The sequence below is a fragment of the Neodiprion pinetum genome, chromosome 6 (genome assembly GCF_021155775.2).
Source record: "Neodiprion pinetum isolate iyNeoPine1 chromosome 6, iyNeoPine1.2, whole genome shotgun sequence".
In the NCBI taxonomy this organism is placed as follows: domain Eukaryota; kingdom Metazoa; phylum Arthropoda; class Insecta; order Hymenoptera; family Diprionidae; genus Neodiprion; species Neodiprion pinetum.
This window is the reverse complement of record NC_060237.1, coordinates 25,592,107-25,619,973: the sequence shown is the minus strand read 5'-3', so window position 1 is coordinate 25,619,973 and position 27,867 is coordinate 25,592,107. Positions and strand designations below refer to the sequence as shown.

At 41.8% G+C, this 27,867-nt stretch overlaps 2 protein-coding genes across 4 annotated transcripts in view; one reads left to right on the top strand and one right to left on the bottom strand.

Annotated features, from left to right (window-relative positions):
* The window catches only part of Dop2R (dopamine D2-like receptor), a 126,390-nt gene extending 115,701 nt beyond the window's left edge, over positions 1 to 10,689 (top strand). Inside the window, exons 6-8 of one of the 3 annotated variants that reach the window (XM_046630984.2) lie at positions 1,381 to 1,563; positions 6,337 to 6,785; positions 7,774 to 10,689. In XM_046630984.2, the coding sequence (XP_046486940.1) occupies positions 1,381 to 1,563; positions 6,337 to 6,785; positions 7,774 to 7,982 (841 nt within the window). In that variant the 3' untranslated portion in view covers positions 7,983 to 10,689. Of the gene's footprint in view, positions 1 to 1,362; positions 1,564 to 6,336; positions 6,786 to 7,773 lie in introns of all 3 variants that reach the window. The other 2 variants (XM_046630983.2, XM_046630982.2) reach the window with 2 other exon arrangements.
* An 899-nt stretch (positions 10,690 to 11,588) lies between these two features.
* LOC124221222 (uncharacterized) overlaps positions 11,589 to 27,867 on the bottom strand; it is a 31,556-nt gene continuing 15,277 nt past the window's right edge. The window contains exons 2-8 of the mRNA XM_069137072.1: positions 22,246 to 22,402; positions 20,555 to 20,799; positions 18,445 to 18,593; positions 16,553 to 16,848; positions 15,564 to 15,653; positions 14,745 to 14,878; positions 11,589 to 12,504 (exon numbers count right to left, since the gene is read on the bottom strand). Coding sequence (XP_068993173.1) covers positions 12,478 to 12,504; positions 14,745 to 14,878; positions 15,564 to 15,653; positions 16,553 to 16,848; positions 18,445 to 18,593; positions 20,555 to 20,799; positions 22,246 to 22,402 — 1,098 coding nt within the window. The 3' untranslated portion in view covers positions 11,589 to 12,477. The remainder of the gene's footprint in view (positions 12,505 to 14,744; positions 14,879 to 15,563; positions 15,654 to 16,552; positions 16,849 to 18,444; positions 18,594 to 20,554; positions 20,800 to 22,245; positions 22,403 to 27,867) is intronic.

Here is a 27,867-nt window from a genome sequence, read left to right as displayed (position 1 = left end):
ACGAAGCGTAACGCGTATCTCTGCCGGAAAATCCTTGTCGCTTCGAAACGATGGAATCAACAAAAAACATATCTATACGTGAAACGAGAGGGGTCGACTTGGAATACGAAAAAATATCTTTTATCAATTAAACTCGACTTATCCAATTTACATTCCATTTCGGTAGAAAAATAAAAGATATCATGTATGTTTGATCGTGAGAAGGGCAAAGCGGTTTGATAATGCTCTTCGTGTGTTCTTTTTTTTTTTGTTTTTGTCTGTTTTTCGCCAACTTTTTAATGTTCTAATACTTATCGCAGTGTTTCTTCGTGCGGTTTTGTTTTCCACAGGTAAACACCCTCAATTCTCTGTCTGAAAACTCGAGAATGTATACCTGTATTTATATTATACATATATATGCAATACGCTAGACCTCCGCCTTGTGTACTGTGCCTGTATACTTTATACGACGTCGTCTATCTCTTCTGATGTATGCCAACTTAGCCTCATGCCCCATTTCGCGTGTGTAAAACACAAAACAGAGTGTGTAACAAAAACGAAAAGAGAGAAATCTCCGAAATGTAACACCAGCTTATTGCGATGTGAAGATCATTAATCGCCTCGACGACCAACCCTTTCCACTCGTTATACACATTATACGTATATATTCTACATGTACGTCCAAAAATGTTTATTGAAGTGACACAGCCATTCCCCTTAACAATACTTGTACAATGAGATACTCGAGAAGCATAAAAGCCCCGAAGTGCAGATCTGGAGTTGACGAAATTAACTCTAAATCGGTACAACTTATACAGTTGTACTATATACGTATATACATATAATCAATGATTCGAAAAGAGATATGACAAGTTCTCCGATACCGTAGACCGTAAAACTAGATTACGAAAAAGAAATCTCGATATTCTTTGGAACTAGCTTCGATGCAAATTACTCCTACTTCAGGAACTGGGTATCCATATTGTATACAATACGAGTGAAGTGAAACAGGAGTAATTTGCATCGAATCGTGGCATATACGTCTACACGTACGTTATTACATATTTACCGATCCTCTTTCGATTTCGGCCCTGTAATCAAACCTCGATTCTCGAACTGTTAATCGGTGAATGCTTACAAGCCAATTATCGATAATTGCGCCAATTTATCTCTATCTTTCTCCCTCTAATCCCCCTCGATTTCGATAGTTAATTAACCCGGTGCGGCGCGATAGGCGTTCTAGCGTATAGACGGGCAAGAATTTGGCTAACGATAAATCAATCGAGTCCTACTTCCGGCCCGATAAGCCCGATCGTTGTTATAAGAATCGCTGTGCCAGGCGTCGCAGCTCTAATTGGCACGGTTCTAACTAAGATCACGCAGTGTTTATTCTGTTGCAAGGTTTGCAGAGACGGCGTTGGGAGCTGCAGCCCTCGTTGCACCCGGGCTTGAAGAAGCTACGAACACCGCTTCGGGGAGCAACGAGGACGAGGACGAAAACGAAACGCCCTTGGAGCCCGGGGTCGTTATATCGAACGATAAGAGCACCGAGTTCATACTGGCCACCGTTGTCGAGGAGGCTGCGTAAGTCCCTCGTCGATTTACGATTCCTCTATTTCTCAACCACGTTGGCAAACATGTTACACAAAATCCGGTTCACTTTGAAAACGTCTCGGCGATGGTCGAATCGAACGAAAATTACCAAGATTCGAATCGAGATTCGGGTGTTTCAGAGGCCTCGATTTGATCCTGACATCACGTGAGTCCGTTCGTTAACACGCGATTACTATGAAATACTTGTGCAATTAGAGACAATTTTTTTCCTATCTGAGAGTTCGCGCAACGCGTACCAAAGAGTTCGAGTCGCGTTTGCTTGTCAATTATACATATATCACGGGAATCGTGCTCACGTCTTATTCGCTGCGAAAGCGAGCAGGTATCGCATCTACGAATCCCGCCAGAATGGCAAAGACAGAATACGTATGGGAAGCGCGAATAAAGAGAGGGGCGGAGTGTTTCACAATCTATTGGAAAAGCAATTTCAACCGAGGTTGAATTTCAAATATCCAATTGAATTTCGCACACCCACTTCGCCAAGAGTTGTTCCTGAACTTTGAATCTTCGCATCTTATAGCATTGTATCTTACACAGGGTATATATTTTAAACTCCGCCCGCGTGCCTCGAGATTTTATAAAATATATCCGAGAACTGTCATGTTGACTTGCAATTAATCTAGCGTGTCGAAAGCTGCGGATCGTCGTGAGAATATTTCCATAATTATATTTCAATTACGCGAAATATTCAAAACACTTACAGACACTTCGGTACCTATAAGCGCGCTGCTCAGCTCGAAACATACAAGTTTTCTTGTTAATTTCCTACCCCCTGCTAATTAAGTGCCCAGGCATCGCGTAATTTCACATCCGTGTTCACTGCATAAGATGCCGAGCATCCGCAAGCCGACTTCGCGTCTGCCCTATAATAGGAGTTGTTCAACTGTAGCGAATGGTCTGACGGTTGTCTCTACGCAGCGTGAAAAAGTTTTAATAATATTTTCCGCAAATTTGACGCTGTTGCTTTTGGTTGTTGTAATTGTTTTTTTTTTTTCGAAATTGTTCAGGTTAACGCACCGCCCGGCTACGCGACGTCTTTTTAACGAGCACACGCCGAAAGATAATTAGAGACGGTAAAAACATGGAAATAACAACCACCCTCCTCCACATTTGCCTCTGAGCAGGATATAAATGATGGCCGTATAACGCGGTAATCCAGCAACGCATCCGCGTATTAAAATTTCTGGACTTTTTTAATATCCCTTTGAAACATCATGTTACACACCGGATATAATATAAAATATGAGGCAGACCGGGCGGCGAAGCAGCTGGTTCGCTTTAATTTTTATCAAAATTTAGCACTAGCTATTCTCCGTTATATGTTACATACAAACCTATGTTGTAGAAAATTTACATCACCACCACCGCGGATTGTGTAGTAGGTTGGTAGGTACTACCTGGTGCAGTTTGCTAGAGTTTAATTGCAGTTTGTTCTTTCTGAACTCGAGCTGTATAATGCTCTCACCTTATGGCAACGAGCCGTATTATTTTAAGCTCTGCAGCGAGTTCAATTCCGAGCTTGTTCCACGCTAAATTATATCGCATCCAAATCCTTGTACAGGTTCTTCGAAAGGGTATTACTTTTTTACGTTACGTACCGAAGTCAATTCGAACGGTCAATTCGTAAAGTATAAAGTTTTTCGACGCTCCGCGAGCCTCGATTGATAAAAAAAGAATCACCTCGCTCGAGGAAAAGTGGAGAAATTCCAATCGTACAATCGGTCAGTAGATGCTGGAAATTGGAAGATAGTCCGACACTCTGACGTTCGCAACCGTTGGTTCGAGAACACGGCCGCATTGTCGTTGAAACGAGGTTAATTGAGTAAGTTCCTATTGAATATTGTCTCGAAAAGTCTTAATCCCCCTTTCAACCCCCCCGCCCCCTTTTTTTCTATTTTTTTTTTTATTTTCCCCGTTCTTTCCTCTCTCCAATTTTCTTTTCTCTTGGCTAAAGCCTGACTTCCGAGAGTCGTTGAAAGCCTGAGTGAGGTGGCGTGACTCGTTATTACCTATTTAGGGGCTGCAGAGCTGGCAGTTGAACCTCTCGAGGAGATATTCAGCTTTGGTATAGATGTAGGAAGGGATAGTAGGTATGAGATCTCCGGCGACAAAGTTTCAGGGTTCGGGAAGGAACTGAACGCAAGGGCGTTGCCGTTTCAAATGACTCTATCAAATGCAAAACACGCCTCATCCATATTAATTAATCTTATTTCAAGATAATCAACAACAACCGATTGTCTGCCCGCCCGCTTTTCGTCCTCTCTCTCTCTCTATACCTGTACCGTGTCTCTTGCTTTATATCCTTATCTGCCAGCTACGTACGGCTCGTGAAACTTCATCAACCTAATATATCGTTGCGAGGAAGAAGAAAAAGCAAAAAACATAAATAAATAAAAAAAATTGAAAGTATAATGAGAATCACGCTGTATAATTCTTTTCTTCCATTCCACGTCTCGTCCTCCTACAATATTTCATTCTTTCTCGTTCTTCGCGCGCATCTTTTTAAAATCAAACCCTACCTCTGCAACTTGACAAAACGTTTTTGCGCGCGGTGATGTGAGGCGGAAGGGGGGGGTTTGAGGCATTCTTACATCCCCCATCTGACAGGGTACTTTGGCACCCGACAAAGCGAACTCCACCTATACACTTCGTTTGCCACAGTGTTTTGCATAATACAGAGAAGCGTGCCCCCCTCCCCAACGTCCCTTCCCATCCCACCCCCTGCTCCCACCCGTAGGCTGAAGGGTGTTAAGGGCGAGGCGTTGAACGTAAACCGAAAAGCCAATGAGCCGGGGGATGTCGGGTATAAAAACATGGGGCGGTACATTTCGGTTGAGAAGTAGAACAGGTCGTTTTCATCCTCGAGGAAGTTAACACACGTATAGCTTTTACTCCCCTGCGGGCATATCACCCCCGTATTTTCTATCTCCCGGTGCGGCCAGCCCCGTCTGCCGACACCATAACCATACGTGCCCCGTGCTCGTAACCACGCCCTAATAACCACAGAGTATAACACAAAGTGCCAAGTCTGTAATTAAGAACAAACACGTGACCCCCGTCGGATAATCTTCCTCGATCTTACCAGATGGCTGCACGAGCAGGTTGAACAATATTTTCACACCTTTGAAGTTTAATTTTTACGAGCTTTAGGTTTTTCACATTTTTCACATTACTCGCTGAACTTCCCAAGCCGAGTTTCCAACTTGTGGAAGCGTTGACATTTCGCAGTGATATTCTTCACCGGGTTTCGAATACCAGGTATTAAACCTTTCAGAGGTCACCTTATGGAGTAATATTCGAGCAGGGTAATGTCTCAGTTGCGAAAAACGTTATTCGAAAATGAAGGTAAAAGAACACTCGTATTCTCAGTTCTACCGTTCTTGCCAATTACGACAATTCACGGTTCTGGTTCACGTGCGGAGTAAATCAACGTACCATGATTGACAGAATAAAAATTTATCAATTTTCAAACTACTCATCCGAGCAACACAAAAACTTGGTAACAAATCATTCGTACTCTGGTATTTATACAGTAACGTAAAGTTTCTTGAAAATTTCCAAAACATAATAGAATGTCGAACAAATATGAAGATACAGAATGCGGAGAATTTATCGTTTCAAATCGGGAGAAACAAACGGCACCTGAGGTAAGTGTACCAATTATTATTGACACAAGGTCGGTAACTGATACACTTACGAATCTATCGACTCACCTCCGCCTCCCGGTCCCATGAATCGTGCAATTTCAGCCTATCGCGTTTCAAAGAATGGCTTTGAACGCACGTCTACCCTCCCTACTGGCCTGACAACGGTGCCACGAACCACCAGCTCGATCTCCGCTTATACCGCTGCCCGACGACTACTGACTCGCACTACTGATCGACCTATCTACGCATCTACCTATCTACGTATCGTACGTTCCACTGAACATTGTACCAATCGTAAGCTGAAGGGGGAAGGGCGTGCAATAAAGTTATTGTTAGGCACGCATGGGAATCGGTTGCGATGGATGGCTGTATCACAGCGCAAGCTATACCGGTCGTAAATAGATTGATCGGCGAGAGCCGAAAGCTCGCCCAACAGCCACTCGGCACTCGGCACACCGCATCTATCCGCAATGATAGGTATACCTGTACACGTCCGGGCGCATGGTACACGCATAAATGATCGGCAGGACGCATCGCTGGCTTCCGATTGATCCTCGGCTGCGAGCCAGATGTCTCGTGAATAGATAACACCGCGCCTCCCTCGAGATCAAGGCAATTTTGACCTCCTCTATGGACGGTGATCCCGGTATTTCCTACTACTAGGTCATGCACGCCTGCCTGGCTAGCTAATTAGCTGCTGGCTTTAATTACACGGTTTAACCAGATCAAATTTTCATGAATTATCGGAAATTATTAAATGCCTCTTTTTTTCTCACGCCAAGCTCACGTATGTCGTCGCCAAGAGTTTCCACCACGATCAGTTGTACGATTTAGATCAGATTCGCGATTACGTTACATTCGTTTACGACTAAACTCTCTGGCTAATAACGTACGATAAAAAATTCCAAGACTACTTTTGGATCGTTTCAATGCGATTTTAGGTATCACGCTAAACGAATTTCAAAGGAACTAGAGAGTTGTCTCTTGTAACGTTTGGCGATCGGCGTGAGTCGAAAAACCGGTTTCTCTTCGACCATCGTCAAAGCTCCCATTTAATCGACAAAGCTAGATTTGATTTTTGAAAAACTTATCGCAGTTCCCGGTTCAGTATGATAGCCCAGACCCAGCTGACCGGGGGACCAAATGGAACCAGGGCGACGGATTCGTCTTACGAGCCGGTGAGCAGCGCGATCCACGAAGGACTCGAGACGAATTCGAGTCCGAATTTGAAGGTGGCGTCGGCCTCGTCGTCGTCCTCGTCGCCACCGCCGCCCAGGACGATGTCCGTAACGCAGGGGAGGAGAAACGGAAGTAACAACAAGCAGGAGCTGAAGAGGTTGAGGAGCACCCCGTCCATGCTGCACCTTCAACTCGGACGAACCCCGAGCGTTTTGGGGGGCATGACCGTGAAAAAGGAGAGGAAAAATGCGTCGGCTGGCTCGAGGTTCACGATATACAAGGCGAACAAGGCGAGCAAGAAGAAACGGGAGAAAAGCTCGGCGAAGAAGGAACGGAAAGCTACGAAAACCCTCGCCATAGTACTCGGTAAGCTACACCGGAGGCTTCTGTTAATTTGTTGGATTGATTTTTGCCCTAATTCTCGTCACGTAGGTTGCGCGGGGTTTGTACGCCGGCGATTTTCGCGCAAGGTACGTCGCACTGTGAGCGAAGTAGCTACTAAAATCGCTTTCCAATTATTAAAGCGGTTATACCGCGCGGGACTAACGATCTAAATCACATTATGCATGATTGTGCGAAAACCCAATTCTGAAGTTATCTCAAATCCCCGCGCCGGGACCTGGTGCTGGGCTTGTTTTAGCGCCGAGCAAGTTTCGAGTAGCTTTGCCCAACAGGAAAGTGATATATAGCCTGCTTGGGAGAATCTCGTAAGTCGTTAGTAGAAATGTTACCACTGATTCTATAACGCGATTTGATAAAAACACTGTACGTACAAATATTCCAAGCCTTTGGTACACGACCGCGTCACCGCGACCATAAATTAAAGTGATTTGAAGCGACCAAGTGCAGAATTGCTTCGTGCTTTCGACTATCTTTCGACAATCAATCGAATTTCAAGTTTCAAATCTTCTTATTCCGAGCAAGTTTCTTCGCCGTGAGAATAAAATACACGAAACACTGTGAAAAGTCTAAAACTATGATTGAACGTACGGATACGGTTTACCGAATCCCCCCGGCCCCGTGAAGTAGAATTACGAAGCGTCTTGCCGTAACGGGAGATGAAGAGAAACCACCCGACTTGAATTAATCTTCATCAGACTGTCAAATATTTTCTCACCGTTCGGTAATGTAATAACGATTATAGGTATAACTTCAACTTGGGCCGCCTCTTGCGTACGGTATCCGAAATGCAGAGTCTGCTGCTGGCTCTGTTTTTCAAGACGACGTAAGAGAGAGAAAGAAAAAAAAACTCCCCTCATATACACGCAACGCGTATACACCGGCCGAACTTTTCGCGGGGTGATTTATTCTTATCTCGCTCCCACATTTCACCTGTTTTTATTAACCTGCACAGGGGTCTTCCTGATATGCTGGGTTCCCTTCTTCACGTGCAACGTGATGGATGCCGTATGCGTGAAGCTCGCAATCGCCTGCGAACCTGGAATAACAGCATTCATCGTCACGTCCTGGCTTGGCTACATGAACAGCTTCGTCAACCCCGTTATATACACGGTATTCAACCCCGAGTTTCGAAAAGCGTTCAAAAAACTGATCAGCGTTTGAGTAGTTTGTACGTGACACGAAAAACGATCAGCATTCGACCGTGTTTAATTCACTGTAAAAAATGTCTTCTGATAATTCTGTTTTGCTTTTTCTTATCTCCATCTATAGGTATACGTTTGTTTCCCGCTTCAAATTATTACTTCATTTATCAATTTCCATATCGATCCAAGCGCTCGATAAATCGGACCTTATTATATTATAGCATTTCAAGGTGCGACTTTTGATTACGTGAAAATATGTACATACATATATACATATACGTATATATAAACACAATAATAAAAAATCACGAGGGATACCAAGTATCGCTTTTGAAGAATGTTACTTTGATAAGGGTATATACTATAGACATAATTAATTCGGGACGGCAGTGGCTGAAGCGTCTGCAGTCTTGCTGTAAAATAAATAGAAAAGAACTATTTATTTAAATATTGTTATAGAAAACTATTAGCCATGAGAGAAGCATATATGTATAATAGGTGAATAAAGTATGTATACCGTTTCAGTATTAACTTAGATAAGGATACGGATATTATAATGCGTATGTAAGTTATATGTATGCATAAACGTAAAAGTTGATATAAAAAATTGCAATATTTTTTCGCTCAAATACACCGAACGTTCGGGGTTGAATCCATCTACATATACTTATACCGATATTCGATACTAATAATTTTCCGGGTATATGTAAATAAATATATATCGCGAGGTGAAATTGTCAAAGTGGCAACACTGATCTCTTAGAAAAAAGAAGAATAATAAATAAATGAATAAAAAAAAAACCTCGAACTCACAAATTAATTTTCTCACGACTCGTAACAAATAATATATGAAAGAAATTTCGTCGAACCGAATTCCGAATTTCAAAACATATCAGTAATTTTTCATCACTTTTAACATCACCGCCGTGTCAAAGTAATATATATTATGCTTCAAGACGCGAAAGTATATATATATATATATACCTATATTATCGTAATAAAGAAAACTACGCTAAACGTTAATAGAGGTGGGAGGCAAGGGGAGATTAGGTTGTAGCCAGAGTTCAACGCGATGACTATTATATGGCTATAACAAATTCCAAGTCGTCGAATTAATTATAATGGTAAACGAATGAAAGCTGTCGCAATAATATATTAACAATCAAAGCTTTTTACCGTATTATTCTTAGTCGTATGGATAAATAAGTAAAATCAATAAATGAACGAGTAAATAAATAAGCAAGTGAATAAATGTAAGTAGGTAATACGTTAAGAAAATCGTAGCGTCGTTAAGAGATGTAAATTTGTAAATATAAAGTTAATAGATACAAATATATCTATACGTATACCTACGTACAAGATTTCTCGTTACGTATCGATACTTATCGATTATCTAATCGCGGTGGATGTATAAGATTTGTTTCTTACTATGTATACCTGTTAGGAAGTTTTGAAATTTTAAACAGTACCTGTATATACACATAGGCGTTGAAAAGCAGGGAAACTCTACATTTAGTATATATTTACATGAGATAATGCGAGTACGTATAATTAAAAGTATTATACCGTACCGCCACCTTGTTCCAGACATTGCTTAATTGCTTTCGGTGTTGAATGTTACAACAGGCAAACATAATATGAGAACACGGACAGAAAATTAATACAACAAATTGCAATTAAAACTTTCGGATTAAAAACCAAGACAGAAGAAACGATTAACCGTCAAAAAGAATTGTACAGAAATTCGTTAAGATAGCTCTAATGTACCTATCGTGTTCTTTAACGCATTTCAGTACGACGCTTCACTCCTACAGGCATGAGTTTGTATTTATATTCAATTCTCGGGCTGTTTCATTCGAATTTCTACATGATTTTTGTCGCGAAAATTTATCGGTCGTAAAAATTCTGGACTCGATCCTATAATGCTGTAATACACATTGTGCATGTATAACTTATTAGGGAGAAAAAAAGTTATTAAAAATAAATACTAAATTACTTAGATAAAAAAGCAAAAAATACTCACGACGCATACTAACGGTAGAATCGAAATAAACGATATACCTACATGTATAGGTGTATAAGCGCTGAATAGAATTTCTATCTATGCTATACGTACACCTGTAACTAGTCATACAATTGTTGAATTAAAACGACGATTCTAGCCAAAAATGCTTACAAGCTGCGACATTACTATTATTATTATTATTATTATTGTTGTTGTTGTTGTTGTTGTTGTTGTTGCTGTTATTTCTATTACTATCATCGTATCATTACAATTGTTTTCGCACACGCGTACAGATATATGTATTTGAAAAAAATTTTCGTACATCCTTTACGTAAGAACGCTACATGTATTTTTCTAACCCAATGCATTTCCCTTCTGTAAATAACATGCCGTACAAGTATGTAATGTATAATATATAGTGAGCAGCGTACGATATATATATATATATATTTACGTTATATATTACATTACAGAATTACGATTAATTGCATACGATATAAGATATACAGAATATGACGTAAGTTAATATATAATTAGGGAAAAGACTAAGAGATTAAGAGTGGAAAAAAAAAAATTTCTGAAAATTCTCAACTGAGCCCGAATTTTACGAAATTTTTACCGTTCGAATCTAAGAGCCGCTCGATAGAATTATTTAGAGATAATAAAAAAAAAAAAAAACAAATTGGAATAAGTCGAAGAAAAAGAATAAGAAAAAATAAATCTCCAGACACACGTGCATACCGCAGACTTTTAAAATTTGAATAATATATCCTACACTAGTGGTCTATACAGGGCATAGTGATGTAAGCGCAGCCGACTCAAACTGTCTCTATAATACTTAGGTATCCTCTCGAAACTGCCGAACATACGACAGAAAACGCATCTGATCACCTCGCAACCACGACCCCCGACACACGCACGCGAGCCGAATGTATTACAGGCAATACATATACATACAATACATTATTACATATATATATATAAATATATGTATATGAATATTTGAATATAGGTATGCATAAAATTAATGTAAAGGAAAGCAAGTCAGAAATAAGTGGGAAAAATACCCATACATAGATATAAATATACGTAATACAGTATGTTAAAGAATATATATACTAGCCGTAAACGGTGGCTGGTAGCTTGGCGATGAGAAATGAATGAAAGGAATAGTGTAATAATAGTAATAATAATAATTATGATGATGATGATGATGATGATGATGATGATAACAACAACAATAAAATGGACACACACACTTTCTTAATGAGACGAAGATATTTCGCTTACCACCCTTGCGGACGCTGCTGCAACGGCTAGCCGTCTGCAAGCTCGTTCGGTTACCCTGCAATTATCCAATCACCCTTGTCCGATATTTTGCCTCTCTCACTCTCACATTCTCTCTCTCTTACGATTCTCCATCTTCCACCAAGTTCCGTCTTTGCGGCGCTCTATGATACGTATACATATATACCTACACGAGTTACCAAAGGTCGTCAAAATGTAATTTATCCGATGCCTTGTATACGGCCGCTCGCGTAGAAGTAAGAACAAAAAAAGTGCCGAGGGATACATAAAATTTCATACCGTGTAATAAACAAAGGCAGGTACGTATAATAACATTTATAATACGAAAAAGCGTAATATATATGTGTGCATATACCTACGCACGGTAGTTTGTGTCTTGCAAATAGCGGGTTGGAGTTGAGTTTTTTTTTCTTTCTGTTTCTTCTTTACTACTCGTTCATTTATTTTTCATCATCAATTTTTCTTTATCTTACAGGTACAGGTACGCTTATAATCGCGACGATCGACGCAATTTGACTAATCGTTATCCTCACGAAAGTTGAAGTTTTCAATAAAATTAGGCAATTACCTTTCATTAAGGTATTTACTTGTTAATTATGTTGTTTCATTAATTTTCTGATCGCATGCGCCGTTTTCATTCGACGGCAAAACCGCACCAGCCTTGAGTTAAAATAAATTGTAATCTGCAGGTGGCAGCAAAGTTTTACAGGCTTGAAAACTGACTTGAAAAGGGCCAAAAGAAGATTGAAAACGTACAATAAAATTCGAGTGAATGTTTATACAACCACGAAGAAACTTTGGAAGGTAGCTGACTCGAGGGTCGTTATAAAAATTCCAAATCGCAAAGTAAGCATTTTCATTGTGAGAAATAAATATTTCTCTGCGTCTCACACGTTTAGCTAGAATCGATAATATTCTCCTACATCTATAATATACAAGTATTACATGATAATATGCTGCAAATGTATCATATATAATATATAAGTAATAACAAATATATGCCACAGTTAGGATCCGCCACAAGAAGATCTTTCAAAAGCATAAAGAGATAAGAGTAATAACAATAACAAAAATAATAACAATAACATCATCAACAGGGGTATATAGTGCATTTTTTACGTGCGGTAAAACGATGCCGTAAATTACGGTGCTTAGGTTCTTTGAACTGACGAGCGCATCGCCGGTATCAGGGAATAACGATCTACCAAGAACCGGGTCCGAAGCCAACCTGTTAAAATCGGGAGAAAATAAAAATGACGGAAAAAATAAAAGTCGAAGGACGAAAGGTGTTGTGAAACAAAAAGCTCGGAGTTGCCGGAGCGTGAGGGAAGTTAAGTTCTTGGAACGTTAGTCGACGTACGTCGGTGCAGAGGTCTCGAGCAGGACAAGCAGGCAGCGAAGCCAAGGGGACAGATAGGATGTGAAAAACGAAATGCGATGTCCTTGGTTCCTGTATTTTTCTCGTAAGATTTTTCTCCTTCTTCGATAGTTCGTTACAAGCGTGGTGTGGGTGTATAATACAAAGAATCGGTACAGAAGGATAACGTCCGGCAGACGAAGTGATTCGGCATTTATTTTTCTGTTCTCTTGTTTCTTAGTTCTTTGTTTTCCTCGTCTCTCTTCTCCCCCGTCCTCACCGCCGCCCCCGACTAGGTCCGATACCCGCCCATTTTCATTGTCATGTTCGTTTTTTGCTTTCATGAATTTTTCGGGACGGGAGAATCCCCGACGCTTGCAACTCAACAATGAAGGTCCCCGAGCCAATATCCTGCATTCGACTCTTCGCCGCCTCCGCCGCCCCAATTCTGTTCGCGACGCGACGTTGACAATAGCCAACGAAGCCATGGCTCATGACGTACAAAAGTAAATTCACCACTAACGTGAAAAATAAGCCCATAACAGGACCGATTTATGATCACCGGAATTTTCTTGAAAGAAAAATCATTTCGTATGACACATTCATTTGCGTTGTGTACGTCGTTACAGATCGACGCCTCTTACGAAAACTAACACGTTTTGATTTTCACCACGAAAACTGACATGTTGTATTGCTGGGTATGAAAATCGAAAAAAACTGACGTACTCATCTCCACTACTATACAATAGCTGCATCTTATAGAAAGATTACGGCATAATTCAGTCAGGGACTACTTGATGTAAATATAGTAAGACCAATCGATATTTATACTGACAAAAAATCCGAAAGAAATTTAAAACGTCTGTAAAGAACCTTTAAAACAAACATTCATTTTTCTAAGATCTGCATCGACAACACAATTTTGTTGAGTAGAAAAGAGACGCAGCGACTCTTCGCCAGGCTGAACCTCGTTTTATTTTTTATCCACTACTTTCTTCTTCATTTCTTTTCACTTGATCGACATTTGCTAGACCGTGGAGATCTTTATTTGTTCACGCATATGTATGTGTGTGTATATATATATGTATATAACGTATGTATGTACGTATATAAGTATTTTGGGGGTTGTTTATTCCGAAACGTTGTATGTACATATACCGAAATGGACTGAAGACGCCAGTGCAGTGGTGCGTAAATAAATGGTGAGAGTTTCAGCCTGCCCGCGTACCTTTCTCTCTTTCTTTCTTTCTTTCTTCCTTTCTTTTTTTCTTTCTTATCCGCATGTAGCGTATCGATCAACGTTTTTTGTCCAGAATAAATATTTTCCCAAATGTGTCTTGCCACTGCGAAATCACGAGGTTCCTCTTTCCACACGTCATAACGATTACAGAATCAACCCAGAATAATATGTCAAATATATACCCTGTATAATTAATATCTAGCAAACGCGTTCGTCTGGCGATTAAAATAATAACCGGCCTGCTCTGAAGAGGCAAATGGTTCCGCGCCTTCCAAGATCCTCTATTATTTCCATAAGGGTATCCTAATTTACTCTGAGAATAAAAACCCTACGGGTTAATGGGACAATCTATAACCAGCGAAATTAGCATAGCATTAGCAATGCTGACTCTTGAATGCACGAAAGGGAACCAAGGAAACGAGTCTTTCACGATAGTCACAAAAAACTTGACTATTCGTGGTGAGATTGTGAAAATAACGATCGTTTGTTTTCTCGACCGACGGTCAAGAAGATGCAAGCACTTTTAATCATGAGATCGAATTGTTGGTCCTCGTAACGCGACAGATTTGGAAGGGTCGAATGAAAAGAAAAAACTTTTCCCCGATTCCCGAACCCGAAAACTTGTTTCTCGTGACACGTGTAGGTACAGTATTGGTATAATAATCAACATGATACGGCTCGCCAAAAGCAATTCGGGGAGGCGTTATGGGAACGCGATTGAACGGACGGCTATCCCGGAGACCGAGAGGAAGGAAGGCGGACATGGAGTACCTAGAGGGGAATATGTGGCTGCGCATAAGAAGCCACTTTCTCCGGTAAGAGTAACACTTGAAAGGAGAGAAAATAAGAGGTAAAGTGTCGGTATACAGACCTTGGAAAGGGCAGGCGAAGAAACGGGAACCGCGTATCCAAACTTGGCGATACCCGGGACGGGTTTCGCCTGGGAAATCGAACGCTGACCGCCGTATTCGATGCCACCCCATCCGCCCAAGTTTACGGCAAGCTCTACGGAAAAGTAAAATACGCATCGCCTGGGTGAATTTCGTACCTGATTACCGACTCAACTCTGGTCTTTTTCTTATTGCTAGTTTTTATTGTCGCGGACAAAACACGCGACACGAATTTATCTGTGTGATTCGGCTTAACTCCTGCGTATTACGTCTGTCGAAACAATATTGCATTCACCAGTCCAAGGTATGATCCAACCGTACAGTAAAGCAGCGAGTTTTTCGCAGAGTTTAATATGCGGCCGAATTGGTTTACTCTGCACTTTGCCGACGATAATCCGGTCCTCTGAATTCTACCGCGCGTTTATTAATACCGAAGGTATACTTGACCGGGTACTACAAGAGAGCTAATGAACGATTATACAGTAACTGGTGAATTATACCCTCCAACTGGTTAAAGCGTTGAATAAATCGATTTCTTGCACGTTATCTTTTATTCCGGATCTCGACACGCCCGCACTGTTCAAATATATACATATAGTATAGAGAGGTTTGAATTAGGTATTAACGAAACAAAGCGGACAGTGTAGGTGTACGCCCATTTTTCACTGAAGGCATATAATATCCGGTATCAAAGCCATTGCTAAGTGACATCCTGTGGCCTTGTTCAGACCCTCCCGACAAGCATCTACCGCTATGCAAATATCCGCTAATATATGATATTTTCTTGTAATAATTCATACCTTGCGGGGCGGATCCGTAGCCCTGACCTAAGCCTTGGCCTATGTCAATGAGCTGCGGCGACTGCCGGACGATTAGGGGCACGTTACCGGCTGCGAAAAAAGAGATCAGATATATTGGACAGAGAACGAGGCACAAGAGCATTCGTTACAAGTGTTTAGGCTCTCCAAAAAAAGTCCTCGATTCGTCCAATGGGTGTAATGGAAAAATGCACTCCTTGCGGTCGATAAAGACGGAAGTGTTTCAGTTACTCTCCGTCAGTGAACGTAAACACAAGATACATAAAATATAACGTCGTGATTTTACGTCATATAAATATACGGGATGAGTCTCAGATGGATGGAAAAGCACGAATGTAAATCCGAAAACACGTAGTGAGACGAGAATTTTCTCTTGCACCGGAACAATGCTGAATGTATATACATTTCGCGTTGGGCCGATGTGTAATGATCGTGGCACCCCGGTCGCTTTGTATGTACATACATATATAGACGATGTCTATACGCGTGTTCGTAAATGTGTATTTAATGGCTAAAATGATTTATTGTTATACACGCTGTTTTCAGCAAGAATTTCAGAATAATAATGTACTTCGATAAGCGTCGTTCTTTCTTTTCCATTTCCCTCTATTCTTTCTTGTTTTATTCTTATCTTTGAATTTTTTCCTTCCCCCGCAGTGGCTTTAATTCGAACCTAACGGCCGAAGATATACTTTCGTCGAATCGTACTTTGAGATATGTAAATGTATATTGTGTATATACGTATATTTATACCTATACAATATCAATTTTCCATTATTCGGGGTGAATTGATATTGTGCATCCCGTGAAAATGCGAAAACTAAATTTTCATCCAGGTAACAACGAATCGAGAAACTGTGCAAACCATAAAACATTCCTTGTATCCTGCAGTCTTTTAACGAGATAAAACTCGCGCCACGCACCGCATATATCTTTCGACGCTTCGGCGATTATTAAGTTAGCCACAATACCTGGGACGTTTTGACCCGGATACGAAGCATAGTTGAGAACTTCCGGCTGGTGGGAATAAGCGTAGGTTTTTTGAAATCCCGCCGTCAATGGGCTTGCGTAAGTCACGGTTTGACTCGACGGTACGTAGCTGTCGATCCCAGCCAACGTTGATGCTGGAGGAACGTAATTCAGTACCGTCTGGAGTCGTGCTGCAGGCTGCAGGGAAATCACCTTTGAAGGAAACTCAGCCCCGCTGGGGAATCTCAAGCTTGAAGCCGTCGTCTTGGACGATGAATACTCGGTCGGTGTAACCAGACTGAAATCAATATGTCGTCATATACATCTTTATGCATATATGCATACATATATATTACGTAGATGGACAGATAGATAGATAGATAGATATATAGCCAAGGAATAGACCGACTTGGTGAGTCACTTTTACTCTCATCTTGTCAACTGAAACTTGTACTGTGTGTATATGTGTATATATATATATATATACCTGCATGAAAATGATCGATTTTTTGCTAATGAACAGATATTTGATATTCGAGTACATTATCGTATGTAAATTGGTGCATTTTTCCTACACACGTGCTTATACCGTGAGTTACATTTCATGTCCAGGTTGAGCACCGTAACCCGTCACCCCGTTACCGTGATGAATAATTTAATTTGATGACAGTCGAACTCTTAATTGCCTCATTATGGCCTTAGTTGATAGTCCGATTTCAATTTTTCATCATTTTCCACATTTCATAATATTAAAGTTGAAGTTATTTTAACAAAAAATTTTTGACGTTTCTGATGGTTACGGCGGGATACGGTGCTCAACCTAAACATGAGCTGTAACTCCAGTTGCCTGCCTCAGGCGCACGAATCGTTTCGCTGTTAGAAGAACTTACGGTGTAACAAGTAAATATATATATATATATATATGAATATACAGGACAAATTGTACCGCGAATCAAACGTTGAGTAAAATTCGAGCAGGTTTGATTTTCGTTTTTCTACTTTCTCATGTTACCAACAGCAAACAAACACGATTTAAATATTTACGTATCGTTAGGTTCGTCATATTCTACGTACGCTGTTACTTCCCTAACCAGCTTGCATATGAAGAAAAGTCCCGATGTAAATAAACACTACGATCGATGTCGGAGAAGAGCTTTTTGGAATTATTTTCATTCAAATAGTTTGCATCTGGTCTTTGTACTCTTGTCGGTATAAACGAAACACGAGCGATTCTAAATAGAGTTACGTTCAAAGCAATTAGACCGTTTAATTGCCGTACGAGCTTTAACGGGGGATAGTTTTTGTGACGTTTGGTCCGTGCGGGTTTTATACAGTACGTGTGTAAGTAAAGGGTACACATAACTTGTAGGCATATATATATAGCCGGACGGTTTCAATTTTCCTCGTTTACCCTTGTTAACCCCTCAAAGCAAATCTGAAGTTCTAGCAAAATGCTGTTCACGTAGCAGAATCAAAAAAAAAAAAAACAAAAAAAAAAAAAGCAATTAAAATTCATCGCTGCAACTGCATCCGATACGACGCGTATATACATGTATTGAATCAACACCGAAATCTACACAATGCGCATTTATTACATATAAATATATTCAGCGCGGCATAAAGAATTATAATCATCCAAAAGAGTTTACAACTGTCGTAAAAATAAGCGCCTGATACTCGGTCATATAATCCTAACAATATATATCGTTAGTTATTATCATCATCGTCATTATCACGCGTCGTACCTTATACACAATTTCTTCAAACTGTCTGAGAAATAATTCTCCGTCTAAAGAAACCGGGAAAAAAACTCACCGTCGTAAAATGTCTCTTATGTATATCTATAATTATATATATGTATTTATTTTTTTTTTTTTTTTATACGTATACGCACTTTGGAGCATCGACCGATGACTGCGACCACCCCGAGGATTGAGATGAGATCCCCGCTGTGTCGTGTCCTAGTGCTAGGGTCAGCGCAGGCTTGTCCGTTGACACAGGAACCTCCGGCAGAGCCGGGATACCGGACATTTCACGAGGCACCTGCACGTACAAAGAGATATATATGTGTATATATACATATATATATAGACACACTCACACACACACACGCAGAAGCAGCGGACACCTATACCTATACTATACATTGAACTGTCAGTTGCGAAGCCGGTCGATGCCGAAGGCACGGGAATGAGAACGGGAACGGGAACGGGAACGTCGAGCGTCGACTATCGTCCATCGCTTCTGGTCCTTGCACTATATGTATAAGGTACAGAGGCATGTTTGTCGGGAAGCCCGAAACGGAACCGTTTGATTCCTCGCAGGACTAATTATCCGAAGCGATGGATCACTCTGTGCACTCGGTCGTGAATGTAGGTATACCGTCTGTACATTATCTATACCCTTGCAAAGAGATTAACAAGAAGACGCTACAGTCGTACATGATCACTTTCCGAACATCCCTGGCTGTGATCAATCAGAGTCGCCGAGTACTGTCTACCTTTCATCCTTTTTCTAAAACACATTTTTCACGTTTTCTCACGAAAGAACATTAGAGCGAAACGAATTTCTCACAATAGTTAAAATCCAGACGATTTTTTGTACTCGTTGAAAAGTATGGTAAAAAGGATAACGGCCTCCACGCGTTGGGTGCAAAAGAAGTTCTGTTTCGTTGGTCCGGTTTTTGTACGTAATGCTTGGCGATAATTCAATAACCGTGGCGGAAATCGAATTTCGTAAATTTCTTACCCCCGGAGGATACGCATAAAATGAAATAAGATCAATGATTGTACTTTGTCCGGAAATTCGGAAAATTCACTTTGTTCCTCATGGCCATTTTACCCCGGTCACCCTCCCGCTGCGTCCGCGGTCATTGCTTCGAATTTTTTCCCTTCGAGATTCGCTCCAAGGAACGACACTGCCAAAGAGCAACATATTTCAAGAATTTTCTCCGCGATTCTGTCGTTACGAGCGAGTATGGGTATACGTATAGGTACATAGAAAACCCCCGTAACCGGAGGGTGAGAAGAAAAAAGAATTTGCTTCACAGGATCGATTTTATTCGTCCGGAAAACGAGGCGGCGAAATTAAGTAGGAATAAAAAAAACACCCCCCGTTTTTTTCCTTTCGCCGGGAATGAGATGGGCACGAAAACTAGTTCAAAGAAAAGCATTTGATTTTAGTACGCACGGGGGCCGAAAAGCGTGGGTAGATGGGCACGAATAAACTCGGATGTTGCTCCGAGATCTTGCGGGCAAAAATTGAGATCGCAGCATTTTTCGGTCGAGGTGGGATTTATTTAATTCCGCGCGGTAGTCGGATGCCCGTTATTGGGAGTTGACGGGTACAAACACTCGTCGGACGACGTCTGTACTGTACCACCGTAAGCAAATTCGTTTCCCGCAGAGAAATTCAGTCGGGATTCGATTTTCTCTGAGTGGACTTAGTTTCCTGCTCAATTACTTTGCCCAGGATCGCAGCCCGCGAAGCTGGGTTTCAATTCATCTTGCGAAATCACCTGCACCGCCTCCCGGCAGTTGGCATGTGTTTTCGATTCGCCGATGATGAAAACGCAGTCACAAGGCGTTCCAATTCCCACACCGTCGCGATATGAGATTGCGGCTTATCCGAGGCACGGCGGAACGATGAGAAGGAAGAGAGATAGAAAAAAATAAATAAAGCACACCAAACTTCCCGCAATCCACGTATGTACTTGAAAACTTTTGGGTAGAAGAAGACAAACGTAAAAACATGGCGAAACAAGTGGAATTGACGTTCAATTCGTCATCGCTTCCCCGCTCTCTTTCTCCTTTCAAGGCCGTAATATTCCCAAGGCGGCAATGACGTTCCCACCCCGTACAAACAGCCCCCGGAGGGTGAAATTCATTTCTCGACACGAGTACTGTGTACACCGTGAGACTTTCCATCGACACTCTGCCGACAGCTAACAGTTTTGCGGGGAGGTTTAAGAAAGTTTTTCGCTTCGTGGTTGGTTGGATGGATACCTTTAACGGGGACTCCGTGGAGCCGACGTTGACGTGTACAGGCTCAGGGGATCCCGTCGCGATGACTATGGAATACGGAGTTGTCAAAGTTCCCGTTGCTAACGGCTTCGGCTGATGGGAAGTCGTGGCCTCGGTAGTAGTCGTCGGCTTCAAAGCCGTCGTTTCGGGCGAAGGAGGCGAAAACGGCGAGTTTTCGGCATACGATGAGTACGAGAGACCGGGAGCTGCCTGTTTTCCGTTAAGGACTGAAATAGAAAAGAAGACTGTAATTTTCTTCGAGATTTCGACGTCATCGGACTTTCAACCTCTCGGATGGGCCGGGTGGAGAACCGAATAACAAAAGTTCGTTATTCTTGCCAATGGCAGGGAGGGGGGAAGGGCACATCGAAACAGAAAAGAAGTTTTCACCCAGACACGACATGGCTGGAGGGAGCGAATGATCCACGTCCCGCAAAACTCAAATAAAGACAGTTGTAACGACGGTATCGACTGGTTGTGAGCACCGCGGTATAGCATGAAAAGTTTCGTTAAATTTCTCCGGAGAAAATGGTTTTCGTATTTTCTTACGGACGGGGATACGTATGTAAGAATATACACATGGAAAAGTAACATAAAACTCTGACGAGCCACGGAGTGTTCCTTTTCTTATCTTTTTATTGTTAGTTCTACCGCTTCTGCATACACAGGCACAAGTAATATCGACCCCGGACGTAACATAAACTCAAGCCTCAATAATGGATATACAACTTTCAAATTTATATACTTGGTTTTCAAATGTACGTTAATTGAAAATTCTATACCGTACGTTTAACTCCATTTTATTATGCTCAAGAGGTAATTATAAGGTGCTTTAACTCGCTCTTCAAACCCCAACATCTCGATTAATTATCGTTACGAAAATTAGAATTCGATTACGCCAGAATTTTTACCGGGCAAAAGGCACCCCGTTTCTGAACGTTAAATAAAAGAAGAAAATAAATTACGAATGAATCAACTTTTCGCTTCAATAATCGAGTTTGTTTATCGTTATCAAAAAGAAAAGAAGGCGAAAGAAATTGATTCAAGAAGCACCTTACCGGAATTGAATATTCGGTACAGTGCCTCTGATTCTCCACACTGAAAGGTGAAAAAAGATGGGAAAATTCCATTGGCGATTGGATCATCAACGAGGTTTTAATCAAACCTAAAAGAACAACGACGTCTGACACTCTGCAGAAGTATAAAACAAGGAAAGACGTCTTGACGATAAAAAGAATACCATCACTGACCAAGTCAGCCTGATCTTATACACATATAAACAAAGTCTAATTGTAAGAGGTTGAGAAAAATGTAACGCTCTCTCTCTCTCTCTCTCTCTTGAGACCGATGGTTTGTAAAAGTCAACAGGTACATAACTTGGCTCCGGGCCAAAATTGAAATCAGCGCACCCTTACCGACAGACAAAAATTGATCTGATCAATTATGATGATTCACGTCAAAAGCTGCTTGAGCCTTAGAGACGATAATCCGCGAGACTTGCGAGATGTTCCATCCGTCGAAAATTTCGATACCCTCATTTTTCTGTGTCGGCTTTTTCTTTAATACCTTTCTGTCTCATCACCATCGTCGTAAATCTGATGTATTTTTTACAATTCAATAGCGGAGTGTTTATTTAGGTTGTATATGTTGAATAAAAATTTGATAAAACTAACCACGAATAAACTCGTCAAATCCAGCAACACTGAGCGGTTCACCCTTGTTGTTGTAATGGACGATGTACGATTCCCTCAACTCATTCGTACCGCGGCGATATCTCAGGTTCTTCCCCTCGGTAAACCCGGTTGAAATCACCGCGAGTATAATTGCAGACTGAAATGAAAACACGTGTACAAATACCTACACAAGGGTAGCATTGAGGAGTGGAGAGGCTCTCGAATCGAACGGGGATGAATGAGAAAGAACATGGTGAAAGCCTCGAGAAATAAGAAGAAGCGCTACGACATAGAATGCGAGAAAATAAAAGTTTTAAGGCAAAACGACCGAGGAGGGGGAGAAATTTTCTATCCTTTGTCCGGATGTTACTGTTGTGAAAACCCATGCAACACTTACCGCGAACTTCATTTTCATACTCATCCTGCAAAGGTCCTTTCGTTAAGAGGACTCGTCCCAAAGTAACGAAGAACCTGGAGACGCTAATTCAAGTGTCAATTACTGTTCACTCTGATCGAAGAAAGAAAAGGGGCGAGGTTTATATAGACGCCTGACATCCGGCAGGTATGTACCTGCCTGCCTGCCTACAATTTCCCTCTCTTTTTAGCGCAACTGCATCCCGACGCGACGCGACCGGACGAACGAATCAAAGCTTTCCGCAAACCGGAGGTCCGGATACGAAGTAAACGAGATGGAAACGCGAGCGTGCTTTTCTTTTCTTTCGTACCTCGGGGAGCGCGTTAATTTTACAAATACCCAAATCCCGTGAATTCAGCTCAAACCACATGTACTTTGCCGGAATAACGGAATGTACAACCCTCGAAAAAAAAGGATTTAAAATGAATTAAAAATCAGTCGAAATCCCGTCTACGTCCGAAAGTATATATTTGGAAGCGCAGAGGTTTGTCGAAACGATGTATTTTTTTTTTATTCTTTGTATTTTATCTTTTGTCACAGAGTGGTGAATCGATTTCGAAACCTAGCCACGAACTAAAGGATCAAATATTTGCCCATTATCCGTGATATCGCTCGTGTAAACTACAGAGGGACCTAATTTTTTCGGCACATTTTTTTTCATTTATGCATTATACCGTATACGCCATTTGTACAATTCGAATGACGTAAAGCACGGTACTGTAACACTGTCTGTGCATTTATTGCAAACAATGCCGCGCAGCTCGGTTACACGTACCTGCATGATTTATGGATAAAAGTTGAATGAATCGAATTGAATTGTATCCGCGAATGCCCCAATTGAGTTCAATTGTACGCGAAATCGATTAGGACCTTTTTTTTTATATGTACCTGTCCATTTTTTCACGTGACGCGCACACTGTAAATTCTGTGTATAGTGTTTGACGAAAAGACAGAATATGCTGAAAGATTTATTGACTTTTGATATTGCTTTTCTGCAACTGCGGCGGTATAAGAAAAATCGAAAAAGAAAATTTGCAATTCGAGTAAAATAATAAACAAAGCGATGCTGGGGAAATTCTCTATATTTCGTCATATGAATACTTAAACAGTAGGAAATTTCAAAATCGAGTACATGTGAGGCATTATAAGTGTGATTACCTCAAGCGGGAACAAAGTGTACAATTATGCCCGACGAGTGTCAAAAAATTTGCCTCCCAAATCTCTGGACACTCGATGTACGTACAAGTTTGAGCTAAAAAATAAACCACGAGGCCAAGAGCTTGTACGTATATTGAAATTGGTGAAATTTGTTCGTAATGTATAATAATAATGTTTTAATGTCGGTACAAGGATAAAGATCAAATTTCATGATAAAGCACGAAGCGTGGGCACCGCCGAGAGGGATGAAAATCTGTCGGAATTTGTGTGTACTTATAATCTTTGACGTATTGTTTGAAATCTGAAGGGATATTTGTAGAGATTTTGAATCCTCTCTCAAAGTAATGACACGCATACACCCACGCTTGGGGTATGACGGTACATATACATCGATTCAGCACTCGGAAAATTTAACCCCTGCTTTTGTCAAGGCAAATTTACCGACACATGCTTATCGTGCCTCCACATACATCGTTATAAATCATGTAACACGTGTTTACTCGCAGGCACATGCGAACGCATATACGTCACATGACTAGCGATATCGGTGTACTCTTTCCTTGGGTGAGGGATACGTCGCGTTTCTACGGCGAAAGGCAAAAATCTTTGCGCGATTCGCGTCGTGTAAAGTTTATTAAGCGTCGCAGCCGTACGCCAAAAATCCATCGGCAAAACTTTAGCTCAAACTTCCGGCGAGTCCAGCTACTACGGGAGTAGCTGAAGAAGCGGGGGTCGGGGGGGGGGGGGGGGGGGGGGGGGGGGGAAATGGTGAAAGTGGGTAAGAACTGGATAAGGCGAGCGGTGAGAGCCAAAAACGACTTGGCTAACAGTCTGTCCGAATGTTAGAGCCAGCTCGAGATTATTCCCGACGGTTGAGCCCTTCAATTAGAATTTAACTAAGCCGGCGGAAGTTGAACCGACCCCTATACGTGAATCCGTGTGCCGAGTTGAAAACAGAAACTCGCGTCATCTCCTCGACTCATCCTGAACCCGCAACGCAGCCGCCACCCAATTCTAGCCACTCTATCCCGCATTTAAATATCAAAATACATGCAAATTTTCAGATACAGATGTATAGAGGTACGTCCGACAGGCGCGAGGTTCAACCGCCGGCGGCTTATGAGGGGGCTGATTTATCAGCAGTTAATTGAAGTTTCGGATTAGAAGGCCCCTCCGGTGTCTGCGCAGCCGTGTCAATATCTAATCTACGCACTCTCTTCGTTATACGCGTACAGATATTACGCGACACACCCGAGTGTACGAGGGGCACCTTTCCTGCCAACCACGCTTCCTCCTCGAGATAACATTTTTTCAGTGTCAAGTTCGCACCCTGACTCAAGTGCGGCCCTACGAAGGGTCATGCTCGGCTACGACACCCACGAACATCGAATTTTCAGCCTCACTACTCGCCCCGCTTCCGTCGGCTCGGTGTAACTTATCGAATGGTATTCCACCCTGGAATCATTTTTCAACCCCGTGAATTCTCGCCGGACAAATCTCTGCATCGCATTTAATATTGGCAAGTTCGTGTTGAGGTATCTACAAGATTGGCAGGCGAAGGCGGCTGGATTATACCTCGCCTAGGGGTAACCTTATTGTTCGTTTAAACGTGGAGGTATACCTAAAGTGAGTCGAGGCCAGGCTGGACGTGCGTTGTGATGGAAGGTAAAGCAACCCTTGGGCACTTGACCGAAGGTTAAGCGAGAGAACTCGGAGCCGGGTCCCTGTATTCCTGGACCGCGGCACGTTTTCGTTTGAAAGCAGAAAACAAGCGGTTGAAACAACGGAACGGAGACGATTTTCCGACGTTAACGCCTGAGACAATCGCACGAGAGAATTGTAGAACAAAGCTTGAACGGCGGTGATAAGAGAGAAAGGAACGGGAAAAAATTCAATCACGCGTGTCGGAGTAGAAAGAAAGGGAAAAAGAAGGAGAAGAAGAAGGCGGCGCGGCGTAGCGGACTTTTTCTATCCGGCGAAAGAGTGACGGTGATGGGAGATCGTATCGCGTGGTAAGTCAAACGCGACTTCGCATCGGATCGCGAAGAGCAAAAGGTGTCGGCTAAGACCTAATCGGAGCGACACGTACGACCAGGAATTGTCCAAAACGGAAGTGGCCAGGCCGTTTCTTGGAAAAAAAAGAGGAATTCTCAGTAGGTAGGTACACCTACCCCAGTTCCGTAAAGGAGTGAATTTATCGAGGAACACCGTTGTAGCGTAAAGTTTCACCGAAGCTTTAATGGTCTTAACGTTCAAGTGCAGAACTACGACACGTACAGGTGCAGTCTATAAAACGGTGGCGGAAAAGCGGTGCTATCATTTATCTTTTCTGTATAAGTTCTACCGGTTTGTTCGATCTCTTAGGATATTCCGGTTCTGTCGCGAGACAAGTTCAAGATCCCAAGTCGATTTGGATCCAATTGCAAAGCGTACGATGGCTGACAGGCTGAGCAAGGCTTTTACGCGCCTAAGTCACGATCCGTCCGCGATAGCAGACATCTGATAAAGAAGTTTTCGCAGCTGTGAAAAAAAACTCGGTCAATTCCGCAAAGATGAAAGTGGGTACACAGCAGTGGCAGATCTCAAGTTTTCAAAGCGCTTTCGTCCTTCCTTCAGCTACCACTGCAAATTGCAGATACATATCACATATAACTCCAGATTACAGCGGTACGGAATCCGGTTTCACAGATGAGCTAATACATTACACCGAGCAACCGGAAGAGAAGAGGAAAATGTGTTTGCACAAAGTATCGAGTATTATAGGCGGGTTCAGTTCGCCAGGCCGAAGGAAGATTGCAGTTTTTTGATGTAACCGTTTCTCTATTGGCTACATACGACGATGTCCCATACTGTACGTACCCGGAATCGACTTTTTGCCAATCCAGCCGTGAAATTCACCAATCGCTGCAGTGGCAGTGATGCGATAAAATTCGTGTCGATATACATATAGATACGTGTACACTATGTGCGGGTATAAATACATTCGCATCGGTGCCGGTTATAATATTTCCCCGAGGAGCCTGGGTATAAAAATATCTAAATTTTCATTTCGATACAGTTGTTTTGTGCGTTTTTTCCTTTATTTTTTTCTCATCTTTCCCTTTTTTATGTCTTTTTGGTTTAGTTTTTACGCACACGTATTATACATACATTTCCACCGATCCCGCAGTGATTCCCATTTATTATTGGCAGCGGTGGGAATAGCAATTGCGCATCACGATATGCAGCCGATCAGTTTTTAAGCCACGGTCTTCAACGATAAAATACCCGCAGGATTACGTCGATCCGCTTGTCTGTCAGTCAATCAGCCGGTCGGTGCCCGGACGTGCAGAAATATACTGGAAAATACCAACCGCACCGCCGCAACGCACGCGTGACTGAAAAATCATTTTCCGTAAAGCCCGGACGGCTGAATCGTCCCCGGGATCCGTGGGTATGAAATCAATGGTGCTGTGTGAAATTACTAGAGGTATTGAAAAAAACGCCCTTCAAATTTTATCCCGGTGGCTTATTTAAATAAGCCTGGTTCCTGGTGTAACAATTAAACCTCCAGCGCTTAAAAACGGGCACTGTTTTTGTTTCCTATTTTTTCCTCTCGCTCTCTCTCTCTCTCTCTCTGTATATACGTATATATTTTTATTCGCAGCATCAAAAATTCTTTGAAAAAACGCATCAAACTTTCGATCGTGGACCGGAAACGAGGCATGTCGCTGTAAATTCGCAAATATCCCGTCGGATCTGCATCATGTCAGGACGTTATCACGGTATGTATAATTTACTTTTATGCGTGTCAACGGAAAAAACATACGGTGCGTTATATGGTGCATAAACGTGTCACAATAATATGCGATACACAGAGTTTGATTGTTCGAAAAAATCGGCTGAACACTAAGAATTTATTGAGAATTTCTAGCGAAAATTCTACGCATCATCGCTGTGATAACTCATCCCTGAAGCGAAATAAGGTTTCGCGGTCTTGGGAATAAATAATACCACTGCAGAGATCACATAAATTTTTGATTTTAGCAGGGCTCATCGTAAAAATGTGC